Below are 15,753 nucleotides of genomic sequence, written 5' to 3' on the forward strand. Positions count from 1 at the left end.
CAATAGCAGCTTTTAAAGCAGGCAGATCAAAACAGAGAAAAACAACAGTCCCCAGTCTTTTTCTTTCGACTCATACTTCTAAATAAAAGTATACAGGTTGATTATAGTTCTAGATTGAATATAAATACTTAAGCTTTGAAAATATAAATGAAACGATGCCTCAAAAATTATTATCTTCATTCATATAGGTAATCCATTAATTTCATCTTAAAGCTTCCAAAAGTGCGTTTGAAAAAATGGTTTTAATCAAAAGTAGATATAATTCTGTTCTAGAAAAAATATAAACAACAAATCTTATTTCAAAACTATAACTGAATCAGATATAAATATCTCGCTGAGATAGGTTTGAGTAACGATTTTGATATGCTCTTCTGATCGGGATATCAAAATATGATATAATCATTTTATTTTAGGACAATCCGTAAAAAATCTTTATCATTGAAAATGAGCTCAACCCCATTCAAGTCTGTCAATCAGAATAAGATATAATTCAGATTGAAGAAACTTAAAATAGAAAATTTAGAGTACTTAATTATAACTGAATCAGATGTAAATATCTTGGTGAGATACGTTTGAGTTATTATTTTGATATGCTCTCCTAATCGGGTTTACACCTGATTCCATGTTTTTATCTCCTAAAAAATAGGGATAACCAGGCAAAATGAGACGTTTAGATTCAATTTATCAGAAAGCAGTGTAAACCATTCGATTCCTCGTGTTATTTAGTATGAAATGATAGTGTTCCAGAATTTAGTACAGTTTAGGCGATTGTCACAGATATAGGTACCGTTTTTAGATAAAAAAAAGTCCCCACTGTGCGTTGTCATGTCAATCTGTTCTGATTTAATATTATTAGTATTGTAATTTTGAGATGATTTTAGATTCAATAAAGCTTTCAAGGAGGTGTGGGATTTTGCAGAAATCTGTTAGAAAATTTTAATAAGCTGGACAAAAATTTTAAAAAGGAAATTTCAAATTAAATATGTAAAAATAAGTTATTTTCAGTGATCAACAGTGAAATTATTGAACAATTTAAGTATGTTTCACAGCCAAATATGTTGAAAACAGACTTTTGCCAGGTTTTTTGAGAATTGGACCACTGTGCGCCCCTAATCTAGAGATCAGACGCGTGTGGGCCGCTTTCTCAGTCTGCATGCGACCAAAGCATCCATCGAGGTTGGGTACCCGAGCTTCACTCAGGTTACTCGCACATCATCTGGCATTACAAGAACTTTGAGATAGGAGTTGTGAATAAGAGGTGAAATGACCACTATGCGACTTCGCGCTAGCTCATTATCCACTAATGACCAGTCAAGAAGAAATAATTGAAAAAGTTATAATCTTGTTATTTTTGTTTTATGAATGCCCAGAAAATGGTGAGCAAGGTTAGAAATTTTTGAAGAAATGTAAAAACAAAACCAAATAGATCTTATGGTTATTAAGAATGGATTTTCACAACTTTTCACTTGATTTACCAATCACTGGGGATCGCAAAGAAATTCAATATGATTTTTGGCAAATATAGATGAATATCTGTAAAATTGCTACCCTGATCTGAGTAATGCCTTTGTTATTATTTTTGTGGGTGTGGCTTTGCACATTCCTATCTTTTATTTTATTTATAACTGCAAACAACAGAACCAGCTTCCTTGCGCTATAAATACCCTCATTCTATATTGCATCATCACTGCACTGTTCTGTTCTCCCCCTTTTACTAACAAACGCCAAGCAAAACGACAGTTTTTGACATACAATTGTCATTCGAAATGTCTACTTCAACAGGTTTGCTTCCAAGCCGTCAGCCACAGATTAATTGCACCAGATAAGCACGGGCGCGCGGAATCTCAGTTGCAGTTGCTGCGTTCTCAAGTTATGCTATCGTAAACGTTAATAGAGAACATGAATTGCATTGCTTCAGTTCTCCAAACAACGTTTGCGCCAAAGGAAAGGTGCCGCAGCTAATTCGGTTCGGCCAGTCAAAGAGGAAGTCCCTGTCTGTGACCACACTGGTGCAATTTCATGACAGTCAATTTGTCGATAGTGCAGGCAAGTTGAAGGAACAAGTTGAAATTTTGCCCGCGCAATTCCAAAGACAACCGGTGTGGCTGTCATCAGCATTTGCGAAATATTGTATGTCAGCAAACCCGCGAGATGACGGTAGTTGATAGTTCGTTCTGCCGCGGTAGATTTCGCGGGATGTTGTCATGAATGTACCTATTTCTCTCCCAGGCTAAAACAACCTCGAACGACTTGTCCGAATATATGTGGCAGGTGTTTTCCTCTTGGCGTTCCATTTTGCTCCTAAGCCAAACTCCCCTACAAACTAGCTAGTCTCGGTGAACGGTTTGACTGGTAGAAAATAAACATTTATTATGTGTGTGTCCCCCCATCTGGTCATGCGGGCGGGTCATTATGCGGGCTGTAACGTTGCTTCTACATATGTTTTTCTACCGGGAAGTTGTAATGCAGCGTGAATTTATACGAAATGTTGTCCCGTTTGTATTTAAATTCCAATTAACTGCCCGTGATCTGGTCATATTTTGCAACTTTCCAGTGGGGCTAGCTGATGATTCAAACAACTTTTGAATAAAACCATTTTAATATTATTTCTGCAACCCGCAGCCCATTTTCCCGTTGAATTTACTTACATAAGGAATCAACATTCTGAACTCTGATTTATATGTATGTAGGCGTGTATATTATCCTGATTTAACCTTTTCTTCTGAATTCGAATTTTAACCAATGACAATTTTGTCTGAATTCGAAACAGATTCTGAGCTCTAGATTTTGCTCATAATTTCGGCAAGAATCCTTATTTTGATCTTGATCCTGACTTAGAGCCTGATCCTTGGTTTTAATCATAGTTCTACACTGTATCTTGATCCGATGTCTATTTATAGACGGATTTCGTGCCAACTCGACACAGTATCATAAAACATGCTCCGGCTTCTACAAACGCTAAATCCGACTGAATTATTATTATTTGCTCACATGATTGTACTACATATGACTCCTTTTTTCTCTCTCCTTCCAGTTACGATGGCTCCGGCAGCAGTTTAGGTGAGCCCCCGTATCGGGGGCATTTCGGCAGCCCTCATTCGTCCCCCTCGCGCTATTCGTACAATAACAACAGCAACAGTAACAGCACTGCCAAAACTAGCATCCAGCACTGGCGAACATCCAGTGCGGGGGCGTCGGACTTTAAGCGGAACTCCCGGCTGCGCAGCTCGACCAGTGCCGTCCCGGGCGGAGGCTGCGGAGTAGGAGGAGGAGGAGGAGGTTATCGCTCCGGTGGCAGTGGAAGCGGTTCCAGTAGCACCAGCAGCAGCACCGGATCCAACATGGTCGACCTGAACATCCCGAGGGGCCACTCGCCACACTTCAGCCCATCGCGGCAGACAAGTAAGATTTGTTATCGAAATATTTTTATCTTAAATCCCACTACACTGGGGTATCAATTTCATCCAGCATGAGATTATTTATTTCATTTTAAAATGTTCCTCAACGTCTCGTCATGATCGCAACATTCATAAAAAAAAGATAAAACTTGATAGCCAAAACCAACCGTCAAGAAACAATAAAATTCGTCTTCCAACCACTCGTGTGATGCGCAGAAAACGTCCGAAAATTGATTGTTTTCAATGGAGGTGCTTAGTCACCTTTGCGAATTCACACGTCTGGCTGGCGAGTTTTGGTTTGCTGCACCAGACGGAAAGGCTAGTTTTTATTGCACGTTGAATGTTGCGACTTTGGCATGAAACCGCCAATTACACACCTTCTTATTAAGCCGATGTGTGAAAAAAAAACCAATTTAATGGAATGTTATAGCATTTTTGCAATCTTTTTAAAGCTTGTTTTGATGCACCAGAGGAGTAGCGTAGATGGACTATTACGAAATCTCGATTTTTGTCTGCATATACAGTTTCGTTCAAAAAAGAATGAAATCGCGTGAAGTTGCGTACCCACTTCCAACTTTGACAAGCTGCCATTTTTCTCTCGGTTGATATTTTTTCACGAAAATTCCACACAATTTAGTTCAACTATTCAACTAACACTCTATGAAATTTGAAGTCTTTACAATGACGGGAAAGAAAGATAGAGCTATTTCCGTTAAAAAGGGGAATTTGGTGTTGCTTCACTAAACTTGCTATATTTTCGACAATTTTCTTTGAAAAATCTTGAAATTTGGTTCAAAGATGTAAAAATGTTTGATCTAATACCAGGCAAAGTTTCGTCAAAATCGATGAACGTGATCAAAAATGGTGCCGGGTAGAAAATCAGGTTCATTATCGCCCAGCAGACGATTTCATTCTTTTTTGGACGGATGTATGGAAAACATCGTAATCCATGTATTCTTGGTTTTTTCTTTAATAAAATCCAAATTTATCACAAAGAATATTGTAAATTGATAAAAATTTCATTCGTGCTGTGTTTTGGAAGAGAAAATGTTTCAACAGAATTCGAAATAAGAAGAACAGAGATTCAGAAATGACCTGCTAATTATTCCGATAAACAAATTTGATACACAATTAAAGCGAGTATTCAATTCGCTCTTGTGTTTCAATGCCAGCTCTGTTGGAACAATTTCTATTTCTAAACAAAGCACGAATGAAGTTTTTATCCATTTACAACATTCTTTGCAATAAATCTCGATTTTGTGAAAGAAAAAACCAAGAATACATGGATTACGATGTTTTCCATACAAACATCCGTCCAAAAAAGAATAAAATCGTCTGCTGGGCGATAATGAACCTGATTTTCTACCCGGCACCATTTTTGATCACGTTCATCGATTTTGACGAAACTTTGCCTGGTATTAGATCAAGCATTTTTACATCTTTGGACCAAATTTCAAGATTTTTCAAAGAAAATTGTCGAAGATACAGCAAGTTTATTGAAGCAACTCCAAATTTTCCTTTTTCACGGAAATAGCTCTATCTTTCTTTCCCGTCATTGTAAAGACTTCAAATTCAAATACAGTGTTAGTTGAATAGTTGAACTAGATTGTGTGGAATTTTCATGAAAAAATATCAACCGATAGAGAAATGGCAGCTTGTCAAAGTAGGAAGTGGGTGCGCAGCTTCACGCGATTTCATTCTTTTTTGAACACAACTGTAAATTACATATGAACAAAAAAGTAACAAAATATGTAATTCGCATTATTCTAGAGCGACTCTTCAAGATTTTGGGATTTGAACGAAAGTTTCAATGGAGAAATTGAAATTAAAAAATCATTCCTGGCTACACTTTAGAACCTAACAAAACTATGAGCCGGCAAAATTTAAAGTAAAATAAATGTTGAACATTGTAAAGTGTTTTGATGTACAGTACACGCTTTTAAGTTGTTGTTTGTCATTTTTTATAAATATTTTCGAACATTTGTATTTCTCTTTCAAACGTCAAAATATGTAGGAAAAATTCTCAAAGCCTGAAAAAAATCACAAACTATAGTTTGAAAGATCTTGAAAACATTTTTGCATGGTAAAATTTTCAAAATGTCAAAATTTCTACCACTTTTTCCCAACACTAGTGAACATGCTCTTAGATGTACGGTTACGAATCAGTGAAGAATGTGCCCTGTCCACGATAAGCTATTTGATGAAATCCAACTTTTTTTTTTTAACGATTTGAGACTTTTGCATTATATGATTTTTATAAAAAGTCATTGTTTACATACAGTGTGTACAGCGTGTGAAGCGTTTGGTAGGAAACTTCATGCTTTATTCCTCCCCTTATTCCAGTATCTTTCGCTGTATTTACCCCATGGTTAGTAGTTATATCTGCATTTTTGCAGAATTTGAAATTTTTCATAAGAGAATTTTAACTATGAAATTTGTATGGGAAAATTAAAATTTTGTTCTAAGAAACGAGTAAGAGTTTTCTTTCTACTCACAGTGGTTTCATATACAATACAACTAAGATCCGATTACCGAAGGTGCATGCATGTTGAATGGGAAAACATCGTTTTTCCTTTCAAATAACCCGTTTCTTAGGGGCTGTTCACTAATTACGTAAGCACATAGGGGGGGGGGGATTTCCCCCTTTGCCTTACGATCTCTTACTAGGGGGGTAGGCAGGGTTACCAAAAATCTTACGTAAGAAATGTTTCATTAAAAATTCATCACAGGCACAGCCATACGAAACCAGGTTTTTTTACTCACTACCTATTTGTTGGTTAATTTTGATGTTATGTTATTTATCTTTTAATGTCTTTGAATTAATAAAAAAGAATGCAGGTTCCATAAAATTTATAGAAAACCAATTCAAACCAACATGCCAACAAAAACACCAAATCACATTATTAAAAAATATAGTCGCTTTTCGCTTTCCGTCATAACAATCTTTTAATTTAGAAATTTATAGAAACAAAAAGGAAAATGGCGCGTTGTTAAACCACGATTTGTATCCATCATATTCCGAAAATGTCTTCATCCAGAAAAAATCTTTAAAAATTAATATAAGGCGCTTTAAATAATGAATTTCTTGACAGTTTTTTTTTCAGATATAGACACTATCAACTTTAAATTTTACAAACGATTTACCAAAAAATTCCTAAACTTTATCGCTTACCGCTGAATGAGTCTGAGCTTTTAGGTTAGTTGACAAAGTGATTGTCGTTAAACATTTTTGCCCCCATTCTAGTGGTATAGAATGATTTTTTTAAAAAGATTTTTAGAAAAACATAACAATTTTTTATGGAACCTTATACTAACCTGATCTCTCATTTTTAAATTAGAATTTAGATTTTATATTGTTTATTCGATTGTGGGAATTTATTGAAAATTATTGTTACCCCCAACAAGCTACGTCTTGAATAATGTTTTCTTTAATCGTTTATAACATTTCATCTGTTGTTTTGTATAGATTGTGCTTTTCAAATACAGTTTTTTAATTTTACTAAAGTGCTTTGCTTTGAAGCATGTACATATGTCACAATTTTAATATTTTCAAGCTATTTAAAAAAAATTGTCAATTTCTCAAAGAATTCAAAAACGTAAGATCTTACTAGAGAGGGAGGGGGGGTTTTGAAAAATCTTACTTTGTCTTACCAGGGGGGAGAGGGGGTTAAAAATTTCCAAAATCGTGCTTACGTAATTAGTGAACGGCCCCTTAATCTTCGAGTTGATATACAAGCAAAGTAAATAAAATATAGAAGGTTATATTATTCTAAAAATGTTTCAATAATACGCATGTCTGACTAAATTGCTGAGCCACAAGTCTGGAGCTCAAATTTTTAACAATTAACTGATAAAAAGAAGAAATCGTCTTCTGGCAGCAGATTTTTTAAAGAAAACATTCGAAAAGTGGAAAGTTTTTTGAAGAAAATTTTCATGTATAGAGTAAAAATCTGGGCTTGCCGTTTCCAACGCCCACCCCAAACCTTTCGATTACTGAACTTGTCCTATCAAAAAATCGTACGATTGAAGAGTATCAAGATATCAAGAAATATAAATTGTCAACTCTGGAAATTAGCAACACTACAGAGAAAACCCTCCCCTATCCAACGTAGCACTAATCACAAAAAAAAGATTTACCGTGGGGTCTAGAACAAATTGTTTTTTTGCGAACAAAGCAAACATTTTAAGAAGAAATAATAGATCGTTGAATAAAAAATTCCAACCTCCTTTTTTTTTTATTCAAAACGACAATCTGACTTCAATAAAAATAATCATAAAGGTGTATTTTAAAACCGTGCTAGTGCTGCCTTTTCTTTTTACGGCTATTTCTAGATAATTTTAATTTTTATGTTTGTTATTTGGTTTGAAATGTATACATTTTTTTCAAAATGTTTTTATGATTTTTTTGAGTTACCAAATACGTTAGCGGCACTTTTAATACATTCAAGCTTAAAAATGTATTTTTAGATGCGTTAGGAATAATCACTAGATAGTGAAAATTTGAAACATTTACTCAGGCATTTTGTTCGCAAATCTTCAAAAAATTTGCACAGTGGTCCGAAAAGGCCTATCTTTCATTCTAGCTCTAAAGTATCTTCGGAACATTTCCTCTTTCAAATATGCTTCATAACATGAAAGCATAAAAATTATTAAAAATGTTCTATGAAAAATTGAAAATTACTACTTTTTTATTTCAAGAGGTACGGCTTTATTTTGTTCTACAAAGTTATAGATTATGAGGAACGTTGAAGAAAATATGAAACTTTATTGAAAATACCAAAACTCTAACTCTGTTCAGAGCAGAGCTATTGAGGTTTTATTTTGAAAGTATCATTTAAAAGTTTCTTTAAAGTATTGAATTGAATTGAGAAAAAAGATTGATGCATAAAATGATGAAGTTAATCAATTTTCAATGATAAATGAAAAATCCCGATTTGATTGACAGGAAACGTTTTTATGATAAATTCAGTAGGATATCGATTTAATATTTTACATTTCAAATCAAACGTCGTCTTTAGATTTTCATGCCTCCAACGATGTATTCATTTAGTTCATTTTGTACTCAAATATGAACACCATCGCAATCATTTAATTGATGGACTCATTTTACAGATTGCTCCAAATATTAGGTCGAATCACTAAGCAAAATCTTAATTCTGAAAGCATTGGTTTTCCTCCGGAGACAACGTAAATTTATCTATCCGCTGCGATGAATTGAATTGTTTTATTAGTTAGTTGCATCCAAAATTTCAAAATATTCTTAAACAAACAAAACATGTATGTGTGTCACGAAAAGAAAGAATAATGTTTATAAAAACTTATGATTTTTTTTTGTTTATGCCTCCTTTTTCATTTTGCTCCAAATCCTCACAATATTTTGCGGTTTCTTTTGCTTAGTCCTCCAAAGCTCTTCTTAGTTTGATAGTTTAAGCAGTTTTCTTTTCTTTTTGAACTCTTCAACCAAGTAAAAGGAAAAAATGTGGTTAAAAATGATGTCACAAGAATGAAATCAAACTCATACTTTATTATTTTTACTTTAGTTAATTCATCTTCAAATCTTGCTGGCTCTTATTCCTCGATTGTTTGTTCATCATTTGGTTAAAAGCGTACTTTGACTTTGAGAAGGATTTTTGTGAAAATCCTCAATTCGTTTAAATTGATGTTATGAATATCAAAACTCTACGCACATGGTACGTACAAAGATAACGTGCTCAGCTTTCACCAGGTTCATATCCTCAAGTATGCAAGATTTTGAAGTAATTATGAAATTCATTTAGAGAAAAGGCGAAAAGGATATAACAGACTTAAAACAGATTTGGATGTTGGTTAGATTTCAAAACAAGTTAAAAAAGGTGAACGCTTCGTTTGTTTTCGTTTTTTCTTTTTTATTCAAAGTATCATGCAACGGCTGAATGGCCTTCTACTCAGCTTTGATTATAGAACTTGAAAGTGTGGATAGAACTTATGTTTTCAGCTGAATAGAATGCAGTTGAGTAAGTACTGTTCTATGGAGCTTTTGGTTACTTGGGTTGGCCTTGATGGGTGATATTCCTATAAAAAAGGAAAAAAAACTCATGAAAACGTTTCTTGAAAATTCTGTTTAATATCATAGGTGAGTTTTGGACCACTGTGAGACTTGAGAATCTTAATTTTTACGAAAATAAGAGTTCTGGAATTTAAACCGTAATATATCTGATCTCTACTAACTCTACGCAGTAATTCTGATATCTGATTCTTCGAAACGGTTCTTAATTCAGTTCATAAATTTTGATGCATAAAATTCAATATAAATAGTTTGTACAGCTCTGCGGTTTAATTTTTTTCTTTAAATCGTTGCAATTAAGTAATTCTTCCATGCAACACTTGTCTAAAGCAAACAAACAAAATGCAGCCAGTTCTCGTTTCACTATAGTCAGTCGTCGACGTCGTCTGAGTTTATTTACACGACTGACCGTCATCCATCACCTGCGGTGGCGTTGAATTACAAATCTGCCAGAGCCAGTCAGTAGTGGCAGTAATTAAACAACACCACAAACTATCCCCACAATTTTCCCACAAATCGAAGTGCGGATCTGAACCAAACCAGCTCGTACCTACTCGATTTGGTCTGGCATCATTTTTCGTTCTCACTTTTCAACTTGTTCCTCTTTAATACCAACCGTAATAAATAAACTAATGCCGCACTGACACTGGCTATCAATTACTTTTCGCCAACAGCTCAAACGGGCGACACACAGACACTGCATGTCCACTTGCCCAACCATGGCTTCCGGATGATACGATTCGACGAGGCGTCCGATGTGCGGCAGATCATTAATCTGATCGTGGGCTCGATGTCACCGGGCCACAAAACAAATCCCCAGAGCTACGCACTCCGGCTCAGGCACATGCTCACCAAAGAAGTCCTCTGGATGCCACCGGACACTTCGATGTCGCAGGTGATGGCCCACATTTTCAACCCGTCCTGTAGCAATGCGGACTGCCCGAATGTGGACAAAAGTACGATTGCCAAAAGGATGCAGCAAAAAACCAGTGGAGTCGTGGGCCACGCCAACAGTGTCTGGAAAGCGGAGTTGCGAGTACGCTACATACCAAAAAGTCTCAAAGAGCTGTACGAGCGAGATCGTACGACCTGTCACTTTTACTTTGACCAAGTCAAACAGGATTACATCCAGTCCAACATCCCAAATATCGATCAGGAAATCGCTATCCAGCTGTGCTGTTTGGGAATCCGACACTACTATAAAGATACGAATCAAACCTCGAACGATCGGAAGCACCATCTGGAGTATATCGAGAAAGAGATGGGATTCAGTAACTTTATACCTAAATCTGTGATAGAAACCATTAAGCAGAAGAATCTGAAGAAACTAATCCAAGCGGGATACAAAAAGGTGTACGGCTACTCTGAGATGGATTACATGCTCAAGTTCTTCGATTTGCTTAGGACTCAGTACACTTTCGACCAGGAGCAGTTCAACGTACAGCTCAGTAGCGGTTGGAACATTCGAGTCGATTTGATCATCGGTCCACATGTCGGCATTTCGTATTCGGTCAATCCACAAGCGCCACCCACAAAGGTCACCGAGTTTGAGAGTATCGAGCGAATATCGACCAGTGTCGTTTCGTCCTCGTTGACCAAGAGCGACCATCAACCCAGCAAACTAGGCTCCAAAAATTCCAAAGACCAACCCGATCTCACCAGTTCCTGCGGCAGTAGTGACAAGAAGGACAAAAAGACAGTTCCCTGCTCCTGCAGTGACATCAAGACTCAACTAAGGATCAAGGTCAGTGGCAATAGCGAAGACCTGGCGATCACATGTGATGGTATTAAGACTTCCGAAAGTATAGCCGATCTAGTCGATGGTTACTGTAGATTATTTAGCGATAGCGATTTAAGCTTATGGGATCGAAGCGTTACACCAAAAATTACCCCCAACACCAGCACTACCAATTCGCTGGAGAAGAGTCAGCATCGGAAGATGACCGATTCCCAGTCGTCGGAGAAGCACGATCTAACGCGTTCCTCGAACGATAAGCTGAACAACTCGGTGCTCAATGAGCTGGAAGCTAGCACCAGCTCGAACGCGAAACCCACTCTCAATGAAGACTACGCTGAGTTGGGCATGTGTGACGATGAGGGCGACTATTCTACCCCCGCTGCTCGAAACTACGAACTGAACCGGAATCAGATCACCCTGAACGAAATCATCGGCGTCGGTCAGTTCGGTGATGTCCATATCGGTTCCTGTCGGCTGTCGAGCAAGTCCACGTTGGTGAACAAGCTCAACCAATCGCTCACCAGCGAGTTCGATGACCTTTCGTTGTCGGGTGATAACAACAATGGCGGCGATCAACAGCAACAGCAGAAAAGCGGTGTCATCCAGGTGGCTGTGAAGACTTGCAAAGCCGATGCCGATTTGGCCACGTCCGAGAAGTTCCTGGAGGAAGCATGTAAGTTTTTTTTATTATTGTGATAAATGACAACTTTCAATCACCGATTCTCAACATAAGAAACTTTTTCCAAATTATTCTTCACTTAATGAATGAAGCATTTTCAGCACAAAACTTAATGGAATGATAGGAATTCATTATACAACCTTGTGCTTCTCAGTATTAAATTCACTCTCATTCTTTTTGTTTTGGTAGTAGGTAGCAACACTTTGCGAGTTGAATGTTTTGATGCAGCCAGGGTTGAAGCCTTGTGGTCCGTCAAACTCAATTGATAGTTCCTGAAATGGGTTTCATTTTGTTTGCCGGTCACTCACCCTCCAGTCGTGTGCAGCTAAAAGAATTTCAAAGTCAAGCATTGACCAATCTCATTCAAACGATCGAAGACGAACAAGGAATACATTTAAAATTGTTATTGCCCATGCCAGCAAGTCTTTTAACTAGCAGCTGCAAAGGTTTTTTTCTTGTTTGCTTTCATGGTCATTCCTTTCTTCTTCATTCGAAATGTGTAGAGCTTCACCAGCCACAAGCCGGAGAAATGTTGACCATTGTCGTGCTCTATCCATCATGTGACTGTGAGTAGTTAGTGTAGTTGCTTCAAATGAGTACAGAGCCGTGATGTTGAGGGAAAATAGCTAGTCAAGAGTGACGGGTGAATTTTCTCAACTCTGGATGCTGCATTTAGGGCAGTGGAAAGGAGAGACTTGAACTGTTCGCTAGTAGAACTTGGAATCAGCGTTGCCAGATTGCAATCCGCTCAAGTCCGTAGGTTTGACACAAAACGAAAAATCGAAAAATGTACTGATTTTGGCAAAATGAAACTTTATGACCTTTTTTAGGTCGTCAAGTAGAATTTTCGTTTATCCGCGGAATCCCGATAATGTTTTCGATAATCCGTAGGAAATGCTGAAAATCCGTAGATTTCGAGCATCGATCCGTAGCTGCGTAGAAATGCCTGAAATCCGTAGATCTGACAACGCTGCTGGAATACTTTTATTTTTTTATGTTTTTTTATCTGGGATTTTTAACTAGTTTGCTGATTCATCCCGTATATATACTTCTATTCAACATGTTTCGTCCTATTTATACTAACCATTTGCATGGTGACATTGATTAGTTGTTTGCTAATGATAAACACCTCATGCGTGTGTTGCTATTCATCTCATCGATTGCTTCGACGAGACGAATCTTAACACTCCTCTTCAACACACGCATTCCTGCAGTCTCCTAACAAACTCCGGCGGCTCCTCCTGAAGATGGGGCTACTTCTCTTCAACACACTCACCGGACCTCTATCGTCGCCTTTATTGCCCGACGCTCTCACTTCTGTTGCAACTCGATGACTTTTCTCCTAGCTTTCGACTCACGATCTTGCAGTGGGTCCGGCCCGTCGATATTACATAATTTCTAACTTAACGACCTCCAACTAGGTCTAACGACCTTCCGATTGGCTTCAGGTAGGACGAGCTTGATACGTCTCGAAGCTCTCCCTGAGCCTTGACGCCTTTGCTAAGGCCTAACGCCTCTCAGTTGTTCCAGCCCGACGACCGGGCTTTCCGGTCCGACGACCTTTTCTATGGCACCGACTTGACACCTCGCTCGTAAGTTCTCCAGTCCTGGTCCAACGACCACCACTTGGTTTCTGACTTGACGACCTTCCATCACAGACTAATACTTCCATTATACCGGCCCGTCATCCTTCCATGGCTTCCGGTCGATGACCTGTCAGTGGCTCTAACCCGACAACCGCATTCGTGGTCCCAGCCTAACAACCTTTCATGGCACCGATCTAACAACCTCCCAGTGACTCCGGTCCGACGATCATGTTTGGTTGCAACTCGACGCGTTTTTTTTTAGTTGATCACCCAGGTGGTAAATCCTTTCTACGGATTGCATTCCAAGGCACGGCGAGCCACCGCGTCCCCCCAGTTTGCTACTCTGGGTGCATGGGTGTAATTGGTGATTCATGATACTATGTACCCCTACACCATAAAGTCCACCTGGGGCCTCTGGCCATAATTCTCATCCGGACCATACTCGGGAGACCATACTCGCGCAAATACTCATTTGTTCGTTCTACACCAATAAAGATCTTCCTCTCTACTGTCACAATTCACGACTCACGAGTTGGCAATCCGTTCGCCGCTACTCGTGACTCGAAGCCCACATTCGGCCGCTTGTCACAATTTGAGGCTCAAGGACCGGGCGCCTCTCCTCGTGACTCGAGATCTCTCATTGACACAATTCGAGACGAGAACAACTCGTCACTCCTCGAGTCTGGAGATACTCGCATCACATAACGTGTTCTCCGTCTCGACTCCTTGAGACTCAGTCTGAGGCCCAACCACTGGGCACCACATGTTTACGGCACAAGGCCCTCTGCCCGTCGTGAGTCGATCATATCCGCGAATCGGGGCAGGAACCTACCCAAAAAGAAGACCGATCAGAACCCGCTCGAACACTTGGTCGTCCCGCATATCGGGGTCGCGACTACCCGATACGCGTGACGACTCCTTCCTCTTGCAACTGAGCACTGGTGCCAAGGCACCCAGTCGCACCACGTTTGTGCCACACTCGACACGCAGCTCGTCGGCGGACTGGCTTTTTTTTATTAGTTGATCACCCAGGTGGTAAATCCTTTTTACGGATTACATTCCGAGGCACGGCGAGCCACCGCGTCCCCCCAGTTTGCTACTCTGGGTCCATGGGTGCAATTGGACGACTCATGATACTATGTACCCCTACGCCATAAAGTCCACCGGGGGCCTCTGTCCATATTTCCCATCCGGACCTGCAACAAAGGCTATACCCATGATGGGAAGACCATACTCGCGCCAAACGCTCCACGGAAAATACTGGTTTATACGTGCTACACCAGCAATCGTCATCCACTCTTTGTCACGATTCACGACTCACGGGTTGGCAGTCCGTTCGCCGCTACTCGTGGCTCGAGTCCCACGAACGGCCTCTTACCACAATTCGAGACGTCTCTACCCGCCTTTCCTTGTGACTCAAGACCCTCTCACGCTCATCCTCTTGACACAATTTGAGAAGTCTATACCCGCCTCTCCTCGTGTCTTGAGGACCCTCATTCAGAACAACTCGCCTCTCCTTGGGTCCGGAGATATCCACACACCTAACCTATTCTGCGTCTCGACTCTTCGAGACTCAATCTGAGGCCCACTGGCTGCATCAAGTGTGACGTGTAGATCTCTTGGCCGTATGCCTACAGATGACGAGTCTGCAGACACGTTTCCACTATGCACCACGTTGAGGCGGAAGTACTTCGCAGAGCAGCATTTAGGCAGTGAAAAGGACCAACTTGTATGATGGTAGAACTAGGAATACTTTTATTCTTCTTCTTCTTGATTCTACTTGAACTGCACTTCGGAGTTCGGGTTGAAATAGGTTTGCCTGTTTTTTACATGAGTCATTTCCTCTTGAAAAGCATGCTTCAAGGACTTTTCACTTAAGCCTTCTACCGCCTCAGCTAGAGGATCATTTCACCGGAGCGAGTTCGACGGATTCAAATTTCATTTTTGCCCAGTCCGGCAACCATCTGCTCCGTTCTCATCTGTCGAAGGACGTCGACATACGTCCCCTGCATTAACCTTGATTGACTCCTGCTTGTTGCTCACTCCGTGTTTTGGGCTGCTCAATGATGGTTCTTTTTTTAGAGCCTAAATGCACATCCTCGTCAGGGTTTTGCCCGACCAACGGATCCAGGGCAAGCAATTTTAGATTTCTAGAGATCGAGTGATATGTAGACCATCATAAATTCAGAAACTTGTCCCCAATCTGCTAACTCCAACGGAAGCGTTCACTTTCTGAAGATACGGGCGCCTTTAATGCATGGTTCCCAGACTATTCCTTTCGAAGGCCTGTATGAACCTTTACGAGTTCC

At 39.3% G+C, this 15,753-nt stretch overlaps 1 protein-coding gene across 5 annotated transcripts in view; it reads left to right on the forward strand.

The window, feature by feature from the left end:
* The window catches only part of LOC129748903 (uncharacterized), a 300,169-nt gene that overhangs the window by 267,794 nt on the left and 16,622 nt on the right, over nt 1–15,753 (forward strand). For all 5 annotated transcript variants that reach the window (XM_055743695.1, XM_055743691.1, XM_055743693.1 and 2 more), the window contains exons 3-4: nt 3,035–3,402; nt 10,116–11,852. In XM_055743695.1, the coding sequence (XP_055599670.1) occupies nt 3,035–3,402; nt 10,116–11,852 (2,105 nt within the window). The remainder of the gene's footprint in view (nt 1–3,034; nt 3,403–10,115; nt 11,853–15,753) is intronic.

Source organism: Uranotaenia lowii, chromosome 2, assembly GCF_029784155.1.
Source record: "Uranotaenia lowii strain MFRU-FL chromosome 2, ASM2978415v1, whole genome shotgun sequence".
In the NCBI taxonomy this organism is placed as follows: Eukaryota; Metazoa; Arthropoda; class Insecta; order Diptera; family Culicidae; genus Uranotaenia; species Uranotaenia lowii.